The 23,000-nt window shown below is 41.9% G+C and overlaps 2 protein-coding genes across 4 annotated transcripts in view; both read left to right on the forward strand.

The window, feature by feature from the left end:
* csnk1g2b (casein kinase 1, gamma 2b) overlaps positions 1-5,830 on the forward strand; it is a 60,835-nt gene extending 55,005 nt beyond the window's left edge. For all 3 annotated transcript variants that reach the window (XM_083647922.1, XM_083647924.1, XM_083647923.1), the window contains exons 10-11: positions 2,740-2,846; positions 3,934-5,830. In XM_083647922.1, the coding sequence (XP_083504048.1) occupies positions 2,740-2,846; positions 3,934-3,988 (162 nt within the window). In that variant the 3' untranslated portion in view covers positions 3,989-5,830. The remainder of the gene's footprint in view (positions 1-2,739; positions 2,847-3,933) is intronic.
* Positions 5,831-7,615: 1,785 nt separating this feature from the next.
* Positions 7,616-17,540, forward strand: mfsd12b (major facilitator superfamily domain containing 12b; the record flags this gene model as incomplete). Its single annotated transcript, XM_083648332.1, has 10 exons — positions 7,616-7,892; positions 8,940-9,153; positions 10,044-10,176; positions 11,894-12,094; positions 12,261-12,353; positions 12,497-12,589; positions 13,219-13,392; positions 14,650-14,744; positions 15,341-15,456; positions 17,418-17,540. 9 exons carry the CDS (start codon positions 7,616-7,618, stop codon positions 15,453-15,455), a joined length of 1,395 nt encoding a protein of 464 aa, XP_083504458.1. The 3' UTR covers position 15,456; positions 17,418-17,540.
* Positions 17,541-23,000: the final 5,460 nt, after the last annotated feature.

The following is a 23,000-nucleotide window of genomic DNA, read 5'->3' on the forward strand; positions in this document are numbered from 1 at the left end:
TGTTACAATATCTCTCCCCAAAACATTTGATTGATAACGTTGATGCCAAGTATCTGTTTTTGGTGTTTTTTTCTGGACTATATGAAGACCGGGTCTTCATCATGTGGGTCTGACCTAGGGATGTTCATCAATTATCGAAAATCGATAATCGATCGTTAAGGATTGGAATCGATCCTGTGGCATTTGGATCGATTTTTTAATTATTAAAAAAAAAAAAAAAAAAAAATTTTTTTTTTTTTTTTGACTAGGTTTGGGTGGAATTCGTTCCTCCTCGCCCCACTCCATTGCACAGCCGACTAACGTGAGGTGGAGCTTCATATAGTCTCTAGTTTTCTGGCTGGGCACAGGCCTTTGTGCCAACAAAACTGTTTTAAACATGGGAAATTCACACCGGCATGCGCCGGGGACAGCAGTGTTGGAGAGGAGACACATTGAAATAAAGAGTTCATTGAGGAGAACACGTTGTCTTTCGTATTTTCTGCCATAGGCATTAATTTTGTAAAAAAAAAAAAGAAAAGAAAAAAATTGAAAATATTGAAAATTTTCTAAGTATTAATAAAATCGATGATCGATAATTGATCGTTAATTTTCACCGATTATCGATTTTGGAAAATTTTCTAAATGAACATCCCTAGTCTGACCCATATAATGGTTTTGGAAAAAAGGGAAAGAAATGGCCCTTTGAAGAGAACTTGTAATTGTTTCTTACAGTCAATGTGTTTAACTCATTAGCATTTTGTATGTTTGCATTTGTTTATTTTCAAGGGAATCCCCCTTTCTAAGTTTCCACTCCAAAATGTCAGAACAATTGAATATAAACAAAACTACTGTAGAGTGTAGTAGACATGTGTGTGTTGCAAAACATGCATCATTATCGATCATAAAACCTCCAATTTGTAGCCCAACTGGCACCTTCATATTGCGTCAAAAGCAGGTTGTGTGTGTATGTACAGTATGTACTGTCAGGATTGTGCAATGCTAGCTGAGATGATACCTGTCTGATCAAGGCTGTTTTTTGTCTTTGTTTCTTTTGACTCCTGCATGACTTTATTAGTGTGTTGATCTGTGCTTTACATCAACGTGTGCCTCCCCACACCTCCTCTCTATTAACATAGTTTGTCTTAACAAGCCTGCTTCTGCTTGGGAGATGTCTTCTATAATTTTTTGTTTCTTTTTGTTTCTTTTTTCTTTTCTTATGATTCACTCCCCCTCGCCCCTCCTCACCTCTACCCTCACCTCCTCCTCCACCCGCCCCACTCCACCCCTCACCCCCTGCTCCTCCACCCCCCCCCCCCCCCCCCTTCTCACTCCACCTCCACTTGCCTCCACCCTTTTTGCTCTTTGCGTCAAGTCGCCTGAGCCCAAAGGAAGTGAGTCTCAACCCACTCCCGTGACCAATAAGGAGACTCTGGGGTCCCACCTCACAGCTGAGCGGCTGGGGGGCTCTGTTCAGGTACTGCTGCTGCTTCTGCTGCTGCTGCTGCTGGGCTAATGCATGAAGCCGCATGACTCTGTGTGTGTGTGTGTGTGTGTGTGTGTGTGTGTGTGTGTGTCTGACTCTCCCCACACTGACTCCACACACTCTATCTCTCTCTCTCTCTCTGTGTCTGTCTGTCTGTCTCTCTGGCACCCCACCGTTTCGCTCCCTGTATTGGTGCACGGCTCGTTCTGTCCGCTCTCGCCGCTATACGTTCACCTCATCTGTTCTAAGCTAACGAATCACAGGAAGGGCAATGCAGAGACAACATCCAGCGGCCACTGTCCTGCCAAACCCCAATCAGAGGCGGTTCCCATATCGTTAGCAAAGGATATAAACTCTGCATAGAGTGGAAAGTCCAACAGCAGCTCTGTAGATCATTTTTTATCCTCATCAATAAGGAAATACAAGAGTAATCTAGGCTGTAAATGGAAATGTTCCTCCAGTTGTACGTCATGTACTAAAATGGCCATTTGTATATCAGCAGAGGTCAGAGGCCTGTATGGTATTTTTGTGGTGTATATATGCCACCTAGTGTTTGCTAATATAATTGCAGACCTTAAACTCTTATCGTCACCCTCTTAAAATAATGGTCCAAGTCACTTTTTCAAGTTTTTCAGAAAACATACAAAACTGAACCAAATACAGAATATATATTTATTAATCATTCCACAATTTTTTTATGACTATTGACATACAAATAACACTGTCAATTATGTAACTTAAAACGATTAGATGACTGATTAGATGACTTAGGCCAATTTACGAACATGCCATTGTGACTTAGGCAAACAAAAAAAGACTTAGGCCTGACTTACAGTTGTATTTTATGTCACGCGTGTGACTTAGGCCATTTTATTTTTGCCTAAGTCACATTGTCTTGACTTGGGCAAAAATAAAACGGCCTAAGTCACATGCTTGACATAGGCCATTGCACTACCAGGTATAGGAACAGCATGATCTTTTCAATTAAGGACTTAGGCCATTTTACCAGAGGTGGCCAGCATCACGAAGAGATGATTTTTAGACAAAAATATAATTTTCCTCCAAAAGTGACGTAGGCCATTATTTTAAGAGGGTGACGTTATGAAGTTGCTACAAATAGTTCCATACCAGGCTACAATGTTAAGACTGTTCTCGTTATGTGAGAGGGCTGGAAAATGGAGCTAATCGTGGTTTCATAATGTTCTATGTGAATGTGCAGGCAGTGACGACATGTGTGAGTGAACACCTTGCCGCCTCCTTCTTTTGTACCTGCACAGGTGATGAGCTCAACGAATGGCGAGCTGAACACTGACGATCCCACCGCCGGACACTCCAACGCTCCCATCACTGCTCCCACCGAGGTCGAAGTGGCTGACGAAACCAAGTACGAAAACACAGAAAGAAATGTCTCGTCTTTCCCAGTGCAGTGCCACTAGTTATGTTTGTGGTATACTAATATTTCGGTAACACTTTACAATAAGGGCACATTAATTGATGGTTAGTTAATGATTAATAAGCATTAACTAACATTTAATTAACAGTTAACTAATGTGTCTAGTAATCATTTACTAATTCATGTTAATTAAGATATTATTTTATACATTATTTAATAGCTTAGGGTTAGTTAATGGTTAGGGTTGTTTAGGTAATAAGCATTGTCATCCTTAAAGAGGTTAGAGACCACTTTGCATTAATATGTGGGACTTTTATGTAGCAATTAGGATTCTCTTTTGGTTTTAGTTTTTTCCCCACACATAGCTGCATCTAGACTGGCGTTTGTGAAGCATCTGGCACACGCCCATAAAAACCCTCAAATCGAGCAATAACACCTGTGACAATTTTAATAAACAATAAATAAATGTTCCCTTGGATCATTACCTCCGTACGCCGAGCGTCTGTCTATCCACCGATCTACCCCCCCCCCCCCCGGTCAACTAGTTTTACTACCTACTGAAATAACTTTGCTTATTCATAAAGTGCCATAATAACCATAGATAGAGCCCAAACAAACAGAAACTAAATACCGTAGTTGCCTTCACGGGGAAAACATGGCGGGCGGAGTTTTCTCTGCTTCTTCAGTGCCGAAATGCATTCTGGGCAGTGTTGAATTATCGTACCAGAGGGTCAAAATGACCATTGTTGCAGATAAATTATCGTACAAATACGATAATCATTGTACATCTGCTGTTTTGGAAAGTTTTTTGCTGTACACATGGACTGTTTATTATTACAGTAAGTACAGTAGCCCGAGTGACATCACAGGTGTTATCTGCACAGATGCTTTTTTTTTAGCACGTGCATTAAAAGGCAGCCTTTTCCTCCATATTTCTGCCCTGGGGGCATGTTTTAATTTTGTTTTTGTTTTTTTGGGGGGTATTTTCATAAGAATCTTGAGTCCTAACTGTAAATTATTATTATTTTTTGTACCTGCACCACGCTCTTTAAATAAACTGCTCTCTGTTTGCCTGCAGGTGCTGTTGTTTCTTCAAGAGGAGAAAGAGGAAAGCCCTCCAGAGGCACAAGTGAAAGAAGATAACGGAGAGAACTTGAAACATTCTGGTCACTGTCAAGTTTTAAATGGAAGCAACTACACAGATCCCCGTCTCTCTCTCTCTCTCTTTCTCCCATCTCTCTCTCACATTATGACCCCCTCTGTTCACTCTGTACCCCCTCTCGCGCTCTCTCTCCTTCTCGTCCTCAGTGCGCCCTGCTACTGGCGACTAAAGGAATGTTGTAGTCCTACTGACTCCGCAACAGACTCGGGTTCCTTTATCAAAGACAAAGTACCTGCATTATAAAAGGGGGCTTGAGAAAAAGTAAAAAGCTGTAACAATGAAACGCGAATACCGTGACGTGAATATGAAAAAAAGATACTGTTTGAAACAGTTGTTGTATTTTAGATTCCATAAAGTACATGTATTGTTCCAGCAGTCAGCCATTGGTCTGGGGGAACTGTCAGTGGGTCGAGTGAAAGGAATCTGGCCTGGTAAACCAGCCGGTCACGTGAACTCACATTTCATTTCCTTCTGCGGGACCGTCTGGCCTCCAGCCCTGGGAGGGCTTTAGCAGAAACTGCAAAGCGGACGAGCCAATCAGGGACTGTGCTCAGTCCCCTGTGATTGACAGCGCAAGTTGGGCCAATCAGGGACGGACTGACAGGCCGCCGCTGTAGCAAACATGGCGGCTTCCGAAGTAACGTTAACGTTAGCATAAACACAGCCATAAGTGAAGTTATTGCAGAAATAGACTCTCAGTAACAACAATTAAACAAGAGCAAGAGTATGCACTTGCCGAGTTTCTCGGCGGAAAAAGACGTTTTCGCTATTCTTCCGACTGGATTTGGCAAAAATCATTTACAGCAGATTCAGCCATGTACTTGGCTAGCTTGCTAATGTTGCTACATGCTAAAGTGGCTGGCCAAAGATGATGGGATTTCAAGCTGGCTCTGCACTGAACAGCGCACTGCGATGACATCACTTGTTTTGTTACGCTGATTGGCTGAAGGCCTTTGTCAACGCAACTACTCCCGCCCCTGCAAGCACTGGGTGAAGGCTCCAGGCCACACGGTCCCGCAGAACCAAATGAAATGTGAGTTCACGTGAGCGGCTGGTTTACCGGGTTAAAAGGAATCCGCTCCTTAGAAAATTGTTCTTCTTTTGTGGGATCAAGGTAAGAGGCAAACATGAACTATACTAATGTTAAATCTGCAATCACTGAGAAACACAGGAAGCATTTCATCTATAAAGCAGAATTTGGAGGGTTTTTATGTCTTTTTTTTTTTTTCTTTCTTTTTTTGTAACTGAATCCTCAGTTTTCAAAGTCGAATCCCCGCATTTGAAAACAAACTTTTACTTTTATGTTGTAGTGTTCTGGAATTCATTTCCTCTCCCCCTCACTGGCTTTCTTTTTTGTCTGTCAACGTGGACTTTGTAGCACAGTCACTGGCCTCAGGTACTGTGGAAGATTGAGAGAAACGGATATTAAGCTCTCTTATTATTATTATTGCACTTTTTTGAAAAAAGAAAAAAATACAGTGGACTTTTAGGTTTGAAATTAACAATTAAGAAAACAACTTAATAAAGACTGATCTAGGAAGAGACCTTCACAAGGCTTTATATCTGAGTTGCGGCCGAAAAATGTTGTCGATCTACATGAACATGAACGAGATGTCTTTTCGATTTTATTTCTTACATCAAGATAATTTACCAGGAAATCATAGTTTGTGCCTTTCCAAGTAAAATGTTTAAAGCTCAAGTGAGTGTCCCGCAATGACATTTTATCTGATCTGTCCCAAATGCTCACTGGATTACTCTGTACTGTATGTGTGTGTGTGTGTGTGTCCGTGTGTGTGAGCTTGCATTTCTGGAAGTATTGTAAGTTGAAGTGTGTGACGAGACGCGTGTGTAGAGATCCCTTCATCTTCATCTCATCTAGGCAGTGTGTGCTCCTGCTACCCCCCCCCCCCCCCAAATCCTCTGCTATGACAATCAACACATCCATACAGCGCTGCCTGGGTTCCCCACAGCCTGCTGCAAGCTACCATGGAAGGAGATGAGCACAGAGTGTGTGCCTGTCTGCTGCCAGCTCAAGGAAATCTAGGACTGGACAACCCAAATCTGTTTGTACCGTTATGTTTTTCTGATCAAGAGTATCCAGCTTTGTGAGCTTTACCCGTTTGTTTTCCGAGGCGTAGTAGCGTCTCTGAAAGGAAGGGGCTGCTATCTCGACCTGAAGGGAAGAAGCCACCCAGGCTCAACTCAAGTGCACCGCTACCGCATTGGGAACACAGCTGTTCCCCCTTTTTCCTTTTTTCTTTTTGTTCCTTGTGGCTGCTGACAACAACAGTGGTTTCATGTATCTCTTTTATCATTCATGTGTTTTTCTTTTTCTTTTGTTTTTTCCTGGCCAAAATGAGATGTGTGTGTGACAACTTGGTGCTCTGTCTCCTGCATTACCGTCTGTACATCCAGTTTAGGCCTCTCCCCTAAGGTTCCTACATCAGAGATTGTAATTTTTATGGCCTTGAGAGTTATTCAGAGTCCTCACTGAGGCCCCCCAGCATGTATGATTTATGCCATTGTAAATAAGAATACTTTTAGATCCAATTATTACACAGGACTGATTCACCCCTATTGACACCATTGAGTGCAATGAGTAACGACCATGTGAAACCACAACCTATGTATGGGTCATGAGTCATTTGGACAAGTTGAGGACGTTTCCCCCACAAAAATAAGATTAGGCGACACTTTTCAAGCGGAAATATTGCAAATTATATGGATCACAACCGTAATGGAATTGTCGACAGACTTGAGTAACTCGAGCATCTGCAAGTTGAGAATTTGTCGGTGCCTGCCATCGTTGCTACTGTATACCTAAACTAACCTTATTGTATTAGAAAAATCTAATGTTTGTCTAAACATGTTTGAACTTAAAATAATCTGGCCTGGAAATATTTGTACATTTAAATATGTACTGTAAACATTGACTAATTTGATTTTTTTTTTATGTTCTATCTTCCCAAGTGTCTAGAAACTGTTTTATTTGATTTTAAAGTTGTGAAGGAGGGGATGAATGTTAAGTTGGAAAATCAGGAATTGCAGAAAACAAGTGGGTTGTACGCTTGAATCACACGCCATGTGAACAACAGAAAGAGGAACCAACTCACGAGTAACTCGCAGCTTGGTTATTCACCTTTGGGGCGTTTACATTACAATGCTGTATGTTGGGCAATATGTAAATAGCCTGTTTCTGCAAACAAAAACCCTACTCCAGACATCCCGAAGACACTGTGCTGCGCCAATGCGCTTTTACGCGTGAAGTCCCCGATGCATCCAAACGACCGCTGATAGTTCCGAGAAATAGATTTGGCATCCTGACTTGTTGGACTATTAAATGCTAAACCGGTTCAGCTGACTAATGTGGGGACCCATCCTGGCGTAATCCATTACATTACGTTTATTAGCCTATATGGTTTCACGAGTTATTTGGGCTTTATTTTTTGGAGATCGTTCATTTGGAGATGCTCAGACCAAGGTTGAAGTGTGCTTAACGTCTGTTAGTGTAACCATTTGCATTATGTATTTGTAAATATCAAAACGACAGATCTCTAATTGTGAATAAAGGAAGTTTTATCACAGGAGTTTAATCAATATGGAGCAGTCTGTGTCCATTTGCCGGTCTTTGACACCCTTCAGGCGCATATGTTACGCTGCGGGGCATTTTCTAAACGACCTATGCGCGTCTCTGTGGTTTACCTACTTATTGGTTTACTACCACTCGGTGCTCGGCTTCCAGAGGACCTATGCAGGTGCATTGCTGCTTATTGGCCAGATAGCAGATGGAGTGTGTACACCGCTGGTTGGCTATGAGTCGGACAGAACGACGGGCTTCTTCGGATATGGGAAGAGAAAAACCTGGCACTTGTTGGGTAAGTATGAGAGCGCCTGTTCTGCACATGGTAGAAATACGTTTTCTTTGCATTCCCTTCAATGCTTTTCTTAATTGACCTGAAACGTCTGGGTTGTGGCATAACCACTTGATGATGCACTTGCGCAAAATAACAACAAACACTTAGGTACATTAATTGAGCCCTTAACAGTTGACAGATGTGACTAGTAATCATTTATTAATGGCGTTCATTATGAGTGTTCATGAGATTATCATGTAGTTAAGGTCTATATTTGTATTTAGGCATATATTGGAGGGATATCATACTGTACAAATATCAGTCAAAGTTAAAGTCTACAGAAATGTCTAATTATAGGAGCACTCAATAGACAATATACATTTTTACAGTAATGCCATTAATTCAAAAATACTACAGTATATAGGTATAAGGATAAACTCAATTGACTACCTCAAATGCATTTTAAGTCCCTATAAAAAAAAAGAATGTTAGATGGATATGATTAAAATGACCTAAAATGTCACAGAGTTTGCTCTGAGTCTGATAAGCTATCAGATCTCGATCATTTAACTTAAATTATTGTCTGCATTCAGCCATTGAGTTTCTGTCATGGTCATCACTCATCCTCCTCCCCTCCAGTGAATTGTGTCCCTCTACTTTCAGAGGCTGCAGCAGGCTCCGTTTTAATGCCTCTTTTTCACAGCCAATGTTGGCGTGTGTGTGTGTGTGTGTGTGTACATTTTGAACCAGCTAGTAGCCTTATATTGTTATTTAGCCTTTCTGCTGCTATTGCATGGTTAAATCAGCAAATTTTATTTTACACACACACACACACAGAAAACCGTCTAATTCAAGAATTTCATATCTATGGTGTTGGAGGACGGTGTGGTGTTCGCATGGGGGTTTGGTATCATTGGTTGGTATACGCAGTGGAAGTGGTCCCTGGGAAATTTGGTTTGGTAGCCTACGTAGTGATACTTGGTCGGAAAAGTTTGGGAACCCCTGATGAGAGTCTATCATAAAGGACACTCTTATCCAGCCAGTTTCTCTTCCCTCTCCGCTTTCCAGGAACGGTTTGCGTGCTTGTGTCTTTCCCCTTCATCTTCAACCCTTGCCTGGCCTGTAGTAGTGCCAACACACACCAGTGGGCCCAGCTCATCTATTTCTCCCCTTTGGTCGTCATCTTCCAGTTTGGCTGGGCAGCAACCCAGATCTCCCACCTGTCCCTCATCCCAGAGCTGGTGTCCAGTGAGAATGCCAAGGTGGAGCTCACTGCCTACAGGTGAGGCAGTAGACAGTCACCCCAATTCAACTCGGTACCCCACCTTTTCATTTGAATAGAGAATAGAGTTAGCATATATAGCTCTATATATATAGCCTATATGGTAACACTTTATGATAACATTCAGTCATAAGTTATTTATAAGCCTTTAGTTAATGATGAACTAATCACTTACAAAACATGAATATACATTTGTAGATCATTAATACATGCTATTATGTTAACATATCACAAATGTGTTGTAAGTCATCTATAAACCTTTATGTGTCATGAATGGTTTACACTTAAGATTAGGGGATGCAGAAAGCCTTGTAAATGAATTGTAAATTATTTACACATCATTTACAACAGGTGAGGAACACTTAATTTACTAAAGGTTTATAGATTACTTACAACACATTTGTATATGTTAACATAGCATTTATTAATGATTACAAATGTATATACATTTTTTGTAAATGGTTAGTTCATCATTAACTAAAGGCTTATAAATGACGTTACGACTGAACGTTATTATAAAGTGTTACCGGCATTGTGGTGAAATCACAGATTCTGGGTCACTTCCATCCAACAGTATCAGAACTTCTAATGCACGGTCCAAACTAAAGGACTGCAACTTGATAGGAAGGAAGTGGCTGCACTCAGCTAGATGCAGCATCAGACTCAAGTCATGGGCTATTGTTTTACTGGTGAAAACAATAGAGGAAGTCATCTTTTAAAGAAAAGTGAAGTAACACACCATTCTGTCATTTGGTCATATTTTTTTTACACAGTTCAAAAATGGAAGTTATAAAGTAGGCAGTCAGCACAAGATTAGTCAATGTCCTTTATTATGACACTATAAAAATGATGGTGATTAGTGAATGGTTGAAAGATTCCTCCTTGTGCAGGTATGCATTCACTGTAGTGGCCAACATCACAGTGTATGCTGTGGCATGGCTGCTCTTTCACTTCCAAGCCCAGCACAGTGTGAACCCCACCATCGCAGATCATCTGGGCCCCGTGGATATTCCTCTGTTCAGGGTAAGAACTGCTGAATAGTCAAGTGTGTATTGCTGCATCTGCCCCAGGGGTGGCCAAACTTTTTGGGTTGTGGGCCGCATACAGAAAAATATAAGGAGTCGCGGGCCAAACAATATTAAGCGTGTCAGTTTTCAACCTGTTCACACTGAAAGCGGGGGAAAAAATAGTCAGCAAACCCTTGTGCCATCAAAAATGTAATTTCTACCTAAATAAATAATGACATATAGTTTATTGATGTGCTCACCTATTACAATGGGTATTTCTGTATGTTTTCAAATTTGCTTTTCCTGTGCCAACAGGTTAAGACAGAGATAATTTAACATAATTAGTATTAAACATTCATTCATTATTAAGAATGTAAAAAAAAAAATTGATAGACCCGGTCAGGGTACTCAAGTATAACCCATTTTCAATGGTTTTAAATGGGAAAAAAACAAAATGGAGGTCATCTGTTTTTTTTGTTTTTGTTTTTCAGGTTTTTTGTTTTGTTTTTGTTTTCTTGTTTTCTGTTTTAAACTTTAAAACGGATGAAAAAAGGAGCGTCCGCACACTCAAATCTGTGCAAATATCTTGTTTATTGCAAGCTTTCGGTCATAGACCTTCTTCAGGCATAAGACAGGTAACAAGTGAATACAGCCTATAAAGGTTCAGATAACCATCACTTGATTAGCCAATGTACAACACCTGTGTAAAAAAAAACACACTTCCTGGTGGCTAAACATCAAGGGAATTGTAGTCCTATAGATTTTCAGGACTACAACCCAAAAACACAAGTGTCCACTGAGACAAGAAGCACTATAGTAGTACATCAAATATAATTTACAATATATACAACGGAACAAAAAAACAATAGAGAATGTTACAATAATGTAAACATCAGGCAGTAGCCATCATATAACATAGAACATATACAATCTATTGTAATTTATTCAGAGCACAACACTCATGTCAAAATCCTCATTTAGACCCAGAGGTTGTAAAGTTTCTAGGGGGTGGATCCAAAAAAGCTCTCTCTGGCACAACCTCATGTCAACATCACCCCCTCTCTGAAGAGTAATGTGCTCTATGCCCTGGAACCTGAGGGAGGAGATGGGGTGTGAGTGGTTATTGAAATGACAAGCTATTGGATAGTTGACACCTTGGCGTCTTATGGAACTTTTGTGTTCACTGATCCTTTGTTTAAGGGGACGGGTGGTTTTACCGATATAAAGTTTACCACATGGACATTTCAACAAGTATACAACGTTTTTTGAATTGCATGTGATAACTCCCCTTACTGGAATTCTTTTACCTGTTCTGGGGTGTCTAAAATCACTGGTTTTCACAGTGTTATGGCACTGCATGGGCACAGTTACCACAGGGGTAGTTTCCCTGCTTAAGAGGAGCCAGGAGAGTCTGTTTAGGATTAGGCAATATGTTCGCTCTAACCAATTTATTCCTCAGGTTAGGCCCTCTTTTCTACACAAAAAGAGGTGGATCTCACTTTAAAACGGAAAAACGTTTTTAGACTTTTTTTTTTGGCTAAACGGAAAAACGTTTTTAGCCTTTTTTTGTTTTGTTTTGTTGCTAAATTCATGGTGGGCCACCATTAAGTTTAGTTTGGCCACCCCTGCTTTAGGCTATAGGTCTGTTTAGCATGTCTGGGACAGGTCATCACTGTGGTATGATCAATGTTTTTAATTAATCTCTCTCTCTCTCTCCCTCTCTCCCTCCACAGAGCCTGGCCCTTATTGTGCTTGGTATTGGGGCTCTGTTCTCCCTGATCTTCCATGTGGGCACAAAAGAGGAGGCGTCAGACTGTGGAGAGCGGCAGCCTCTCATCTGTAACTCAGACGGAGAGCGGCAGCCTCTCCTCTGCTCTCCATCTCCGCCTGTACTCCAATGGAAGCACTGGCTGAAGGAACCCTCCTTCTACCAGGTGGTGACTCCTACATGTCTACTTGGTAACTTCCTCTAGATTCAGATCAAGTGTAACTGTGTAATAGTGCAACTATATACTGTAGTTTCCTGGTGAAGTTAGATTGTCGGTAAAACGGTCCGATGTTGTGATAGCAAAGTTCTGCTTTGTTTTGCTTTTGTTCCAGGTGGCTTGTCTGTACATGTGCACTAGGCTTATAGTCAACATGTCCCAGACCTACATCTCCGTGTACCTCACCAAGTCACTATTGCTACCAAAGGTAACGCTACACTATGCTACACTACGCTCCGCTACACTCTTTGTATACACACAACTGAAATTTGTACAAGATATTATTAAGCAGCCTCTGATTGTGAAAGATCTGTGTTGCAATGTAATACTAATGTCCTCCTCCTTTCTCAGAACTTCATTGCCATCATACCGCTGGTGATGTATGTCAGTGGCTTTGTCTGCTCTCTGGTCATGAAACCAATCAGCAAACTCATAGGCATTACTGTGAGTTCCTCACTTTGCATGACTTTCATTTGGTTGAGTGTCTTGCACTAGTTTGACACAGAGCCGTGTAGATAGAAGAGTTGCGACATCTCCATTCACTCCAATGGACCAGTTTTTTTTTACTCTCAAGAGTTCCAGGAAGTAAGGTCCTGGATTAAGCAGCACTGTCGAGTTGCAGCAAAATAGACAGTTTGTGTTGTACTCTGAAAGGGTTTTTCCCCCCTTGAATCAAATTGTACATTATCAGCTTTATTTTAGCATGCAAAAGTAGCGTGAGACGCATTCCTGGCTGTTCATTGGCTAATGAGTCTCGCATTTTGGTCCTCCGCTGACGCCACTCTCTCTCCTGAGGACACTAGTTTGACAGTAAAGCAATGGTTGAGAAAAAGCTGCAGAATCACTTGGGTACATTGTTCTGTACTTTAAGTGATATAATAAGTATATCAGCGTTAAAGCCTATAAGCACCATGAAAGGATGTCATATAAATCAATCAATAGAATACGTCCTTTTTTTAATGAACCATTTTATCGTATTATAATTGTCATGTATTAAGAATTCATATGTGTCGGTTACATGCACTATTCAAAGAAGAGCTGTGTTTGAGTGAGATATGCGTTTGTGTTCTCAGTCGACCTACTTCTTGGGCCTGCTGTTGGTGCTGGGCTTCGCCTGCTGGGTGTATGCCGACAGGAGCATGGGGGCTGAGCGCATCTATGGAGCTGCGGTGCTGCTGGGAGCAGGCTCTGCTACCATCCTGGTCATGTCTCTGTCCATGACAGCCAAGCTCATCGGCCAGCAGACGGTAGGTGGAGGGAGGCCAAAGAGGCAAACTGTGGCAGTTGGTGACCTGTCTGCTCAACAGGGGAGCGTCATAGCCGAGGGTGTCTGTTTCAACAAGGCAGCTCAGGGACGCTGGAACTGTTTTTAAGTAGAGGGTTAAGTCGACGTTTTTGGGTCGTTTGGATGTTTTTTAGCCATATTTAGAGGAATATCTTATTTTAAATTAACATTAGGATTCTACTGTTGTGATGTCATTATTCAGTATTTTCTCCTTTTCTCACTCACTTTCATGTCACCACCTGCTCTCCCTTTATGTCGTTTTACACTACAATAGACAGCAACACAGGCAGAAACACTGAACTTATTTAGTATTATATTTTATCGTCTTATTATTATAAACCGAACATCAAAAATAACATCTCCACCCTCTTTGCTTTGCTCATAGTCTTCAACTAAACCCTAAATATCGCAGTATAAAACACATTTTAATCATATTCTTTTTTTTATTGACATTGCAATTCCAATACAGAACAGCAGAGGGTGCTGCAGCAACACAAGCACCCCCACTGCTTAGGTCTGGTCTATGGAAGAGTAGGTGACTCCCCCCCCCACCCCACCCCACCCCCCATTTCTGGAGGGAGGCGGTAATATTCTGAGATGAAACTGGTACATTCTGAGTGTGTGAGTCATAAGATCATCAAAGCAGTAAAATCATTCTTGCTTCATTGGATCACAATAGTACAAAATAGTTAAAAAGTTACCATTAGCCCACTCTTTCTTCCCTGTCTTGTCTATAGAGACAGTCCGCATGTCTGGGAACGCCCACAAAATGTGAAACGGCTGGCGCCCGAGTGGGGTAAAACCGCCCATATATCTCATGGGCTGACTCACCAAAAGACGGTGCTGCGGCTCTAAACTACATGTTTGGGGGTTCTAGAGCAGAACACAAGACGTCTGCTCAGATGTGCGTTTACTGTGGTGGTTAAATCCCTGATCGTGTCTGCCTGGGCTGGGCTTTCAGCTAAATTCTAACTTTGCTGAATGGATAGAACGGGGGTTTTTACCCCACCCTGAGCACACCCCGAGCCAGGCTGAGCCAGCTAAACCAGGGTCTATGACCAGACGTGGCCTCAACCTATAGTACTCATAATGAAAGAAATAAAAATACTGAAAAACAAAATGCTAACAGAAGGGAGATGGCCTCTCTTGCTCTGAAGAACTGTGTACATGTTCTGGTCAGATCATGTCATCTCATTGCAATCATCTTTGTCCTCCAAAGCAAAGCGGGGCCTTTGTTTACGGCTTGATGAGCCTCACAGACAAGCTGGCTAATGGTGTGGGCATCATCGTGATCCAGAGCCTCCGACCGTCCAGGTGAGACACTCTGACTGATGCTTGTCTTCCACTCGTCTCGTATCTTTAGTCTCTTTTTGACTAACTTTACCTTGCAGCAAAGTGTGGACGAGGAGGCTGTCAAAATAGATCTGAAAACAGATCTGTGACACATCAACCGCAAAAGTCTTGCTGTGGTCACTTCCCCTGGGCGGCTTTTTGTCTGGTCACAATGCAAGAGACGATCCTTCAGCAGCAGCATATCCTGTTATCTTTGATATACTTATTTTTCAGTCAGCCCTTTGACTTCTGGCAACGTAAGGTTTATGCTCACTGTATAGTTGATTTTTCTGACCCCAAGAGATTCACCTGCACGTTAAAGCCCCTGGAGACCCAAAATCCACAATAACCTTCTTCTAACTGTGTTTTAGGACATTAGTTTCAATCCAAAATCCTAAACATGACCATTTAAGTTGTTGTACTGTTCTTGATGTTGGGTTTGAAGTGGGCGTGGTTATGCTCAAGACTTTTAGTTTCTTTTCTTTTTAAATCAGAATGTATCAACTTGTGCAGCACATTTTCTGTCACAGCAAGAAACATTGTTCCATTCTCCTTTGTTGTGTTTTCCTCCTGTACAGCATAGCACAGTTCTATCGTGACATCATGGCGACGGTAACCGGGGGCGTGGCCTTGGCGGCAGCAGTTTCCCTTTTCACCCTGGTCATCTGGCCAATCAGGATACGACGAAATTAGGGTTTGAAAAATCTCTCCTTAAACTACACTTTTTCATGGTCTCATTCATGGACATGCACATGACACAGACACAGACACAGACACAGACACAGACACAGACACAGACACAGACACAGAGACACACACACACACACACACACACACACACACACACACACACAGAAAACAGTCTAATTCAAGAATTTCATATCTATGGTGTTGGAGGAGGGTGTGGTGTTCGCATGAAATGCAGCTCATAAATGGTTATGGGTGTAGTCAGGGCCGCTGCTGGCCATTTGGGTGCCCTAAGCGTAATTGTTTTGTGGTACCCCCCCCCCCCCCCCCCCCCCGCAAAACTTTCAATAACTGTCAAACGAAAGACTGCAAAATCATTAATTATGAACGATACTAGTGTATCTCACATTACATTACATGTGGCAAACAAACAATTGTTAGAATTACTGTACATGTCAGCAAACAAGCGATTGTTAAACTGTACATGCAAGCAGGGGCGGACTGGGATCATAATTCAGGCCGGGCATTAGATACCAAGCAGGCCAGGCCGATATGGGCCGACGTGCGTGCCGGCGTCCGAAGGGCGTCGGCGAAAAATTTGGGCTGTTTGAAGCCCAATTTGGGCCGTTTGAAGCCCAATTTGGGCTGTTTGAAGCCAGATTTGGGCTGTTTGAAGCCAGATTTGGGCCGTTTGAAGCCCGATTTGGGTCGTTTGAAGCCAGATTTGGGCCAGTTGAAGCCAGATTTGGGCCGGTTGAAGACAGATTTGGGCCGTTTGAAGCCCAATTTGGGCCGTTTGAAGCCAGATTTGGGCTGTTTGAAGCCAGATTTGGGCCGTTTGAAGCCCGATTTGGGCCGTTTGAAGCCCAATTTGGGCTGTTTGAAGCCAGATTTGGGCTGTTTGAAGCCAGATTTGGGCCGTTTGAAGCCCGATTTGGGTCGTTTGAAGCCAGATTTGGGCCAGTTGAAGCCAGATTTGGGCCGGTTGAAGACAGATTTGGGCCGTTTGAAGCCCAATTTGGGCCGTTTGAAGCCAGATTTGGGCTGTTTGAAGCCAGATTTGGGCCGTTTGAAGCCCGATTTGGGTCGTTTGAAGCCAGATTTGGGCCAGTTGAAGCTAGATTTGGGCCGGTTGAAGACAGATTTGGGCCGTTTGAAGCCCAATTTGGGCCGTTTGAAGCCCAATTTGGGCCGAGTCCAATTTTACAATGAGATGCACCCACTTTAACCCTAAATAAAGTAATAAAACCACTAGTAAACCAGTAGGCGGCGCCTGGCCTGCTGTTCAGTGAGTGGCCTGACTGAGGGCACCAAAAAAAAAAAAAAATTTTTTTTTTTTTTTTTTTTTGGTGCCCTCAGTCACATGATGCCCTACGCAGTCTGCGTACTCTGCGTATAGGGTGCGGCGGGCCTGGGTGTAGTGAAATGTTTTGTGCATGGTCATCTTTTGTGAGGTTGTTAGACACACCCTTGTTCCTTGCACTAGTCTAGTGAAACTTATCATGCTAGTGTAAACTAAAGTGCAAACGGCAGAGGATGAAGCCACGCTGCCATCTAGTGTGTGAATACTGAACTACGCTGCTGTCTTGACGGGGCTTGTACTCTCATCTTCACTCTCGCGCAAAACCACAGATGGGAAAAGTACACACATTTGTTACTAAAGTAGAGGTACAGTTACTAGTACTGTTTCAATTTGTTTACTCAAGTAAAAGTAAACAAAGTATTTGTACTTAGTTACTTCGCATCTCTGCAAAAAATAAGATGAAAACATATGGAGAGCTGAGCTCCATAATCTAAATTGACAATTCGAGACCTGAAATCAAATCCATTTGTCTAGGATGTTTATAACCTCAAGTATTGACAAACACATTGACTCGACTCACATATGAATAAACTACATACAATACATACATTACAATAAATGATCATGTATATTTATAATATAAATAAAAACTAATTCTTTTTCAGCTCTACTTCTTCCACCTGTAAATGATATGGCGGATGCAAGTACTGCGCCGGCCTCATCTCAAGGAAATGAGCTTCACTGTATGAAATGAAAACGTGCTATCCATTCTGAAGAGAAGAATTGCAGCAACAGAGAAACTGTTCGAGATTTACACAGGATACGCGATTTTCAACTGTTTTGTTAATCTCTGATTTCTTTCTCATTCTTGTATTGTTTTTATTTAACATCATAAAATCAACACACTGCAAATGCTTGTTTGTTTTTTGTTCCATAATTTGTACATCCTTGGAGTAGGCCATGTCGCTCTGACTTATTATGGTAGTTGAGTGTTTGAATCTGATGACTTGGCAGCTCACTGCAGGGAATTCTGGACCTCTGAGAAATGTTGCACTCGCCCAGTAAATCTAGATCAAAGCTCTGATCACCTCCACTTGCTAGGAACCTCATTGATTATAACCACCTTTTCCCTGACCCTTAAAGAGATACTCCACTTTTTCGGGAGTTTAGCTCATTTCCCACATCCCCCCCCCACATAACCAAGATACACCATGCCTTATCTGCACTGTCCATGCAGTTTACAGTGAGCTACAGTCGTGAAGTTAGTATCTAGAATGGAGGCCAGGGAAATGGTACAGCTGTTAAAAATCAGCCAAAACACACATCTCATGGCGCCAAAATACATGTTGTGCTTACATGTGGTATTCACCACACGATGAAATAAGAATCCAAAATGCACATAATTGGTATTTTTGGAAGGAAAAGAGGTAGCCGGCACTACTTTCCAAACATGGCCACTGAATATGCAAAACGTTATTTTGCAAATGTTGATTGCAAATGTTGACATGATTTGAGAAAAAAATTGTACTTGTGGAACTCAATTTATTGTGACTATACCTCAATTTTTTTTTAGTATAAAGTGCAATATTTTCAATATTTGATTTTGAAGTAATCCAGAAGTAATCCAAAAGTAATCAGATTAGATTACAATTGTTACTTATTACAAAAATTGTCATGTAATTTGTAATCAGTAACTGACTACATTTAAAAGTAATCTGATCCAACTCTGGAGGCGAGGTCTAGGGTTTGGGGGACAAGTTCAGGAAGCAGTGTCAACTGATAAGTCCAGATCATCGGTCCAGATAGAGAGCATAGCTTTAATAAAGACATGTTATTTCGATTTATATTTTTGTCTTCCGCATCCAATAAGATTAGGAAATACAACTTTGGTCCCCGCAGGGCGTATGGTGTCTGTCTGGCCACACACACCCTGACTCCTGGATATGGCGGGTCTCTGTGGACAGAAGACCCTGCTGCTCTTTGCCGGGCTGATTGGTTTGGCTCACTGTACAGTAAGTAGCCGCCTGAAATGGCAACAGCTTTACCTTTTTTATGAACAGGACAGTGGGAAGACTGTAGCTTGGCGGCTGTAGCTCAGGAGGTTGAGCGCGCAATATAAATGCAGACCATTTACTGTCGCAGTCTGTGAAGTTGTGTCCTATAAAGTCTTCTAGAGGTTGGGTTAATTTTGATTGCCGATATGGAGAAAGGCTTTGGTAAGGTTCATTTAGAGTTTATTCTTTAAAAGCTTAGGCATTTTTAATTTAGGTAAATCCTTAATTGAGTATTATATCATGACACCAGATGTAGGATTATTATTATAATGGATATAATTTCTAAGTCAGTGCCCTTATCAAGAGAAGATAAACTAGGATGTTCTTTGTCACCATATTTATTTATAATTTCTATGGAAATACTAGCAATTAAAGTGAGGTCTAATGTGGACATAGAGGGGCTTGAAGTTGAGAAGATGCAAACAAAAACTTTGATGTATGCAGATGAGACTAGTTTCCTACTAAGTAAAAAAAAAAGTTTTGTCTCAACTCTTTCTGGTTTGAAACCAAATTATGAAAACAATTTAAATTCTTTGGATTGGGGGACTGAAAGGATACAAATTGTAAAATGCCATGTAAATTACAGATTATCTGGACTGATTGGCAAGTTAATGTTTTAGGAATTGTGATTCAAGAGAATTTTGTACAATGAATTTAATTAATAAGTTGAGAAAGATACGATACGATACAACCATGGAACGGAAAACATTAACATTCTTTGTGAAAATTTCCCTAGATCATTTCTTGGTTGTACCAAAATCTATTTATCTTTTTATGTCCTTCCCAGCTCTATCACAGTCCTTCAACTTTTAGGAACAAAATATTTTTTGAAATTTCAGAGGGAACAAACCACAGAAAAGAGGAGTCCTTTATAATAGATATGAACATGGTGGGTTAAAACCACTAGAAATGTCCAGGGTGGAGCCCTCTCTTGTCCTAGCCGTTTGGTTCTGCCTGGTCTCTTCCTGTCCATTTTGTTCTGTGCTGCTTTGTTTTGCCCTGTATTGTCCAGTCTCTCTGGGAAATTGGTATAAAAGACCAAAATGAATTACTAACTGACACACACACACACACACACACACACACACACACACACACACACACACACACACACACACAATTAGTAGTAGTAGTAGTAGTACACAAACCCCTAAATCTCCTTTATTTCTGTATGCTCTTCTTTTATCTACTTTGAGTATTTTCTCTATTTTATGTTTAGGCACCTCTGTGTATAAAATTGCCTCTGTGTATGGAATGTTATCCATACAAATACAGTAAACTTGTCTTGTCTTTAAGAGAGAACGCCCATTAAAAGCCACAGTTTGCTTTCATTGTTAAAAAATTCAGACACATTTCTTATAGATTTGTATTTGCGTTTAAATATGAGCCTGGCATCTGGCCAAACTGATATCAAGTCAGTTTTGTAAGTCTGGAGAGGTGCTGGGTTTCAATGCAAGGCAGGAAACGGGTTAGATCTGATAAAAAACACTGTGCAATATCCTGTCCTCTTTTGATGAGATAATGTGCCCTGCAAGGACAGTTGAACAGAGTTGGAAGGAAGTGGATGCCTTGATGTACTTTATTTCAAATATAAAAAAAATGCTGCAGGTAAGTTGCAGTAGAGACCTATTGCCAATTATGGAGAAAGGCTTTGGTCTTGCATTATTGGCGCACGCACGCACACACACACACACACACACACACACACACACACACACACACACGGTCTGCAGCCAGGAACCACTTCAAGATCAACATCTACACTCTGAATGGGAACAGACGCAGCCCCCCGTTCACACTCACTGCCACAGGTATTAACCACTCTGGCATGCTCAAAAATGGATTCAATTATTTTTTTAATCTCAAAATTCTACACACAATACCCCATAATGACAAAGTGAAATCTTTGCAAATTTATTAAAAATAAAAAACGAAAATATAACATGTACATAAGTATAAGCCTTTGCTCAATACTTTGTTGAAGCACCGTTGGCAGCAATTACAGCCTCAAGTCTTCTTGAGTATGATGCTACAAGCTTGGCACACCTATTTTTGGGCAGTTTCTCCCATTCTTCTTTGCAGATCCTCTCAAGCTCCATCAGGTTGGATGGGGAGCGTCGGTGCACAGCCATTTTCAGATCTCTCCAGAGATGTTCAATCAGGTTCAAGTCTGGGCTCTGGCTGGGCCACTCAAGAACATTCACAGACGAGTCCCGAAGCCACTCCTTTGTTATCTTTGCTGTGTGCTTAGGGTCGTTGTCCTGTTGGAAGATGAACCGTCACCCCAGTTTGAGGTCCAGAGCGTTCTGGAGCAGCTTTTCATCAAGGATCTGTCTGTACATTGCTGCATTCATCTTTCCCTCGATTCTGACTCGTCTCCCAGTTCCTGCTGCTGAAAAACATCCCCAGCATGATGCTGCCACCACCATGCTGTAGGGATGGTATTGGCCAGGGCCCGTATTTATCAAGCGTCTCAGAGTGCCATTTTAGTCCTAAGTGCTGAGAATTTGTGAAATTTAGTCCTACTCTCACACTTAAGAATAAAAGCTTTTTATCAACCTTCTTAAGACTAGGAAACACTCCTACTCCCCCAGCTATTTAGGAGTCCTCAGGAGGTGTCCTAAGTGGTTAGGAGTTGCCAGCAGGGCAATGTTGACCAGTGGTGTAGTCTACCTTTTTTCAGAGGGTATACTGACTCTGACTGACATTTCCCACGGATATTGTCGCGTTTTTCTTTCATGGCTTGACAGAAAAAGTATGCCTTCACGTGCCTAGTTGGCTTGAAAATAGAACTCACGTAAAAATCGGCGCAGCTCAGGCGAGGCGTGGGTACACGGAAGGTTCACGTTGAGGCGCCTTGTGTACACAGCCTCATTGACTAAAAAGGACGCCTATTTAAAAGCGTGGGTAAAGGCAAGGCTTGGGTGCTGTGTGTGAACGTAGGGTAACACACAGAGCGCACAGGGTGAATTTTATGAATGGAAATTGAAAACGATACATATCATAGTGCATTTCCCAGTGCGCATATGCAAATCTGAGTCATTTTGCAGTGTGTATACGGCGTATACCTGCGTATCACGTAGATGACACCACTGATGTTGACATCATGGCATCCAGGAGACACAGACGTGCGCAAATCTTCTCCACTAAGCACAGCGTGTCATCCTCCCTCCAATTCGGCTTTCTTTTGGATTCCATGTTTGCTCATCATACAGCCTATAGAACCTGGCTATATAGGGTAGTCAATTGACAGCACACCAGTTTCGAGTCAGTTGTGGGATTAGGTAAATTGGGTGGATTAGGAAACATTTAGCCTATTCTTGAGTCATTTTCAATGTAGGCTATCTTGTATTATTTTGTTGATAATTTCTTCTGAAATCATTGGTGAATATATGCTACACTCCCATTGTGCATTTCACTGTTGAATCATCTCTATTTAGGATATTCGTGCATAAGGGATTCCATTCAGCGATTGGCCATTCCTGTGTACTTGGAATTGCGTCATCAACATTTCCCTTTACGGCACACACACCTGTCGTAAATCAGCTCTGAGATTGACACTTAGGATTCAGTCCTACACCTCGCTGAAAGAGGGAGTGAGATGCATAATAACTGACTTTTAAGTGCAGCTTTTAGCTGGGAATTTTTTTGCTCATAAGTGTACTCTTAGCAGTGTTCTTAGGAGTAATTCTAGGAAGCTTGATAAATACGGGCCCAGGTGATGAGCGGTGCCTGGTTTCCTCCAGACATAACGCATGGCATTCAGGCCAAATAGTTCAATCTTGGTTTCATCAGACCAGAGAATTTTGTTTCTCTTGGTCTGAGAGTCCTTTAGGTTCCTTTTGGCAAACTCCAAGCGGGCTGTCATGTGCCTTTTACTGAGGAGTGGCTTCCGTCTGGCCAGTCTACCATAAAGGCCTGATTGGTGGAGTGCTGCGAAGACGGTTGTCCTTCTGGAAGGTTCACCCATCTCCACAGAGGAACGCTGGAGCTCTGTCAGAGTGACCATCAGGTTCTTGGTCACCTCCCTGACCAAGGCCCTTCTCCCCCGATTGCTCAGTTTGGCCGGGCGGCCAACTCTAGGAAGAGTCCTGGTGGTCTTTCATTTACGAATGATGGAGACCACTGTGCTCATTGGGACCTTCAATGCTGCAGAATGTTTTCTGTAGCCTTCCCCAGATCTGTGCCTCGATA

The sequence above is a fragment of the Poromitra crassiceps genome (genome assembly GCF_964638095.1).
Source record: "Poromitra crassiceps genome assembly, chromosome: 12".
In the NCBI taxonomy this organism is placed as follows: Eukaryota; Metazoa; Chordata; class Actinopteri; order Beryciformes; family Melamphaidae; genus Poromitra; species Poromitra crassiceps.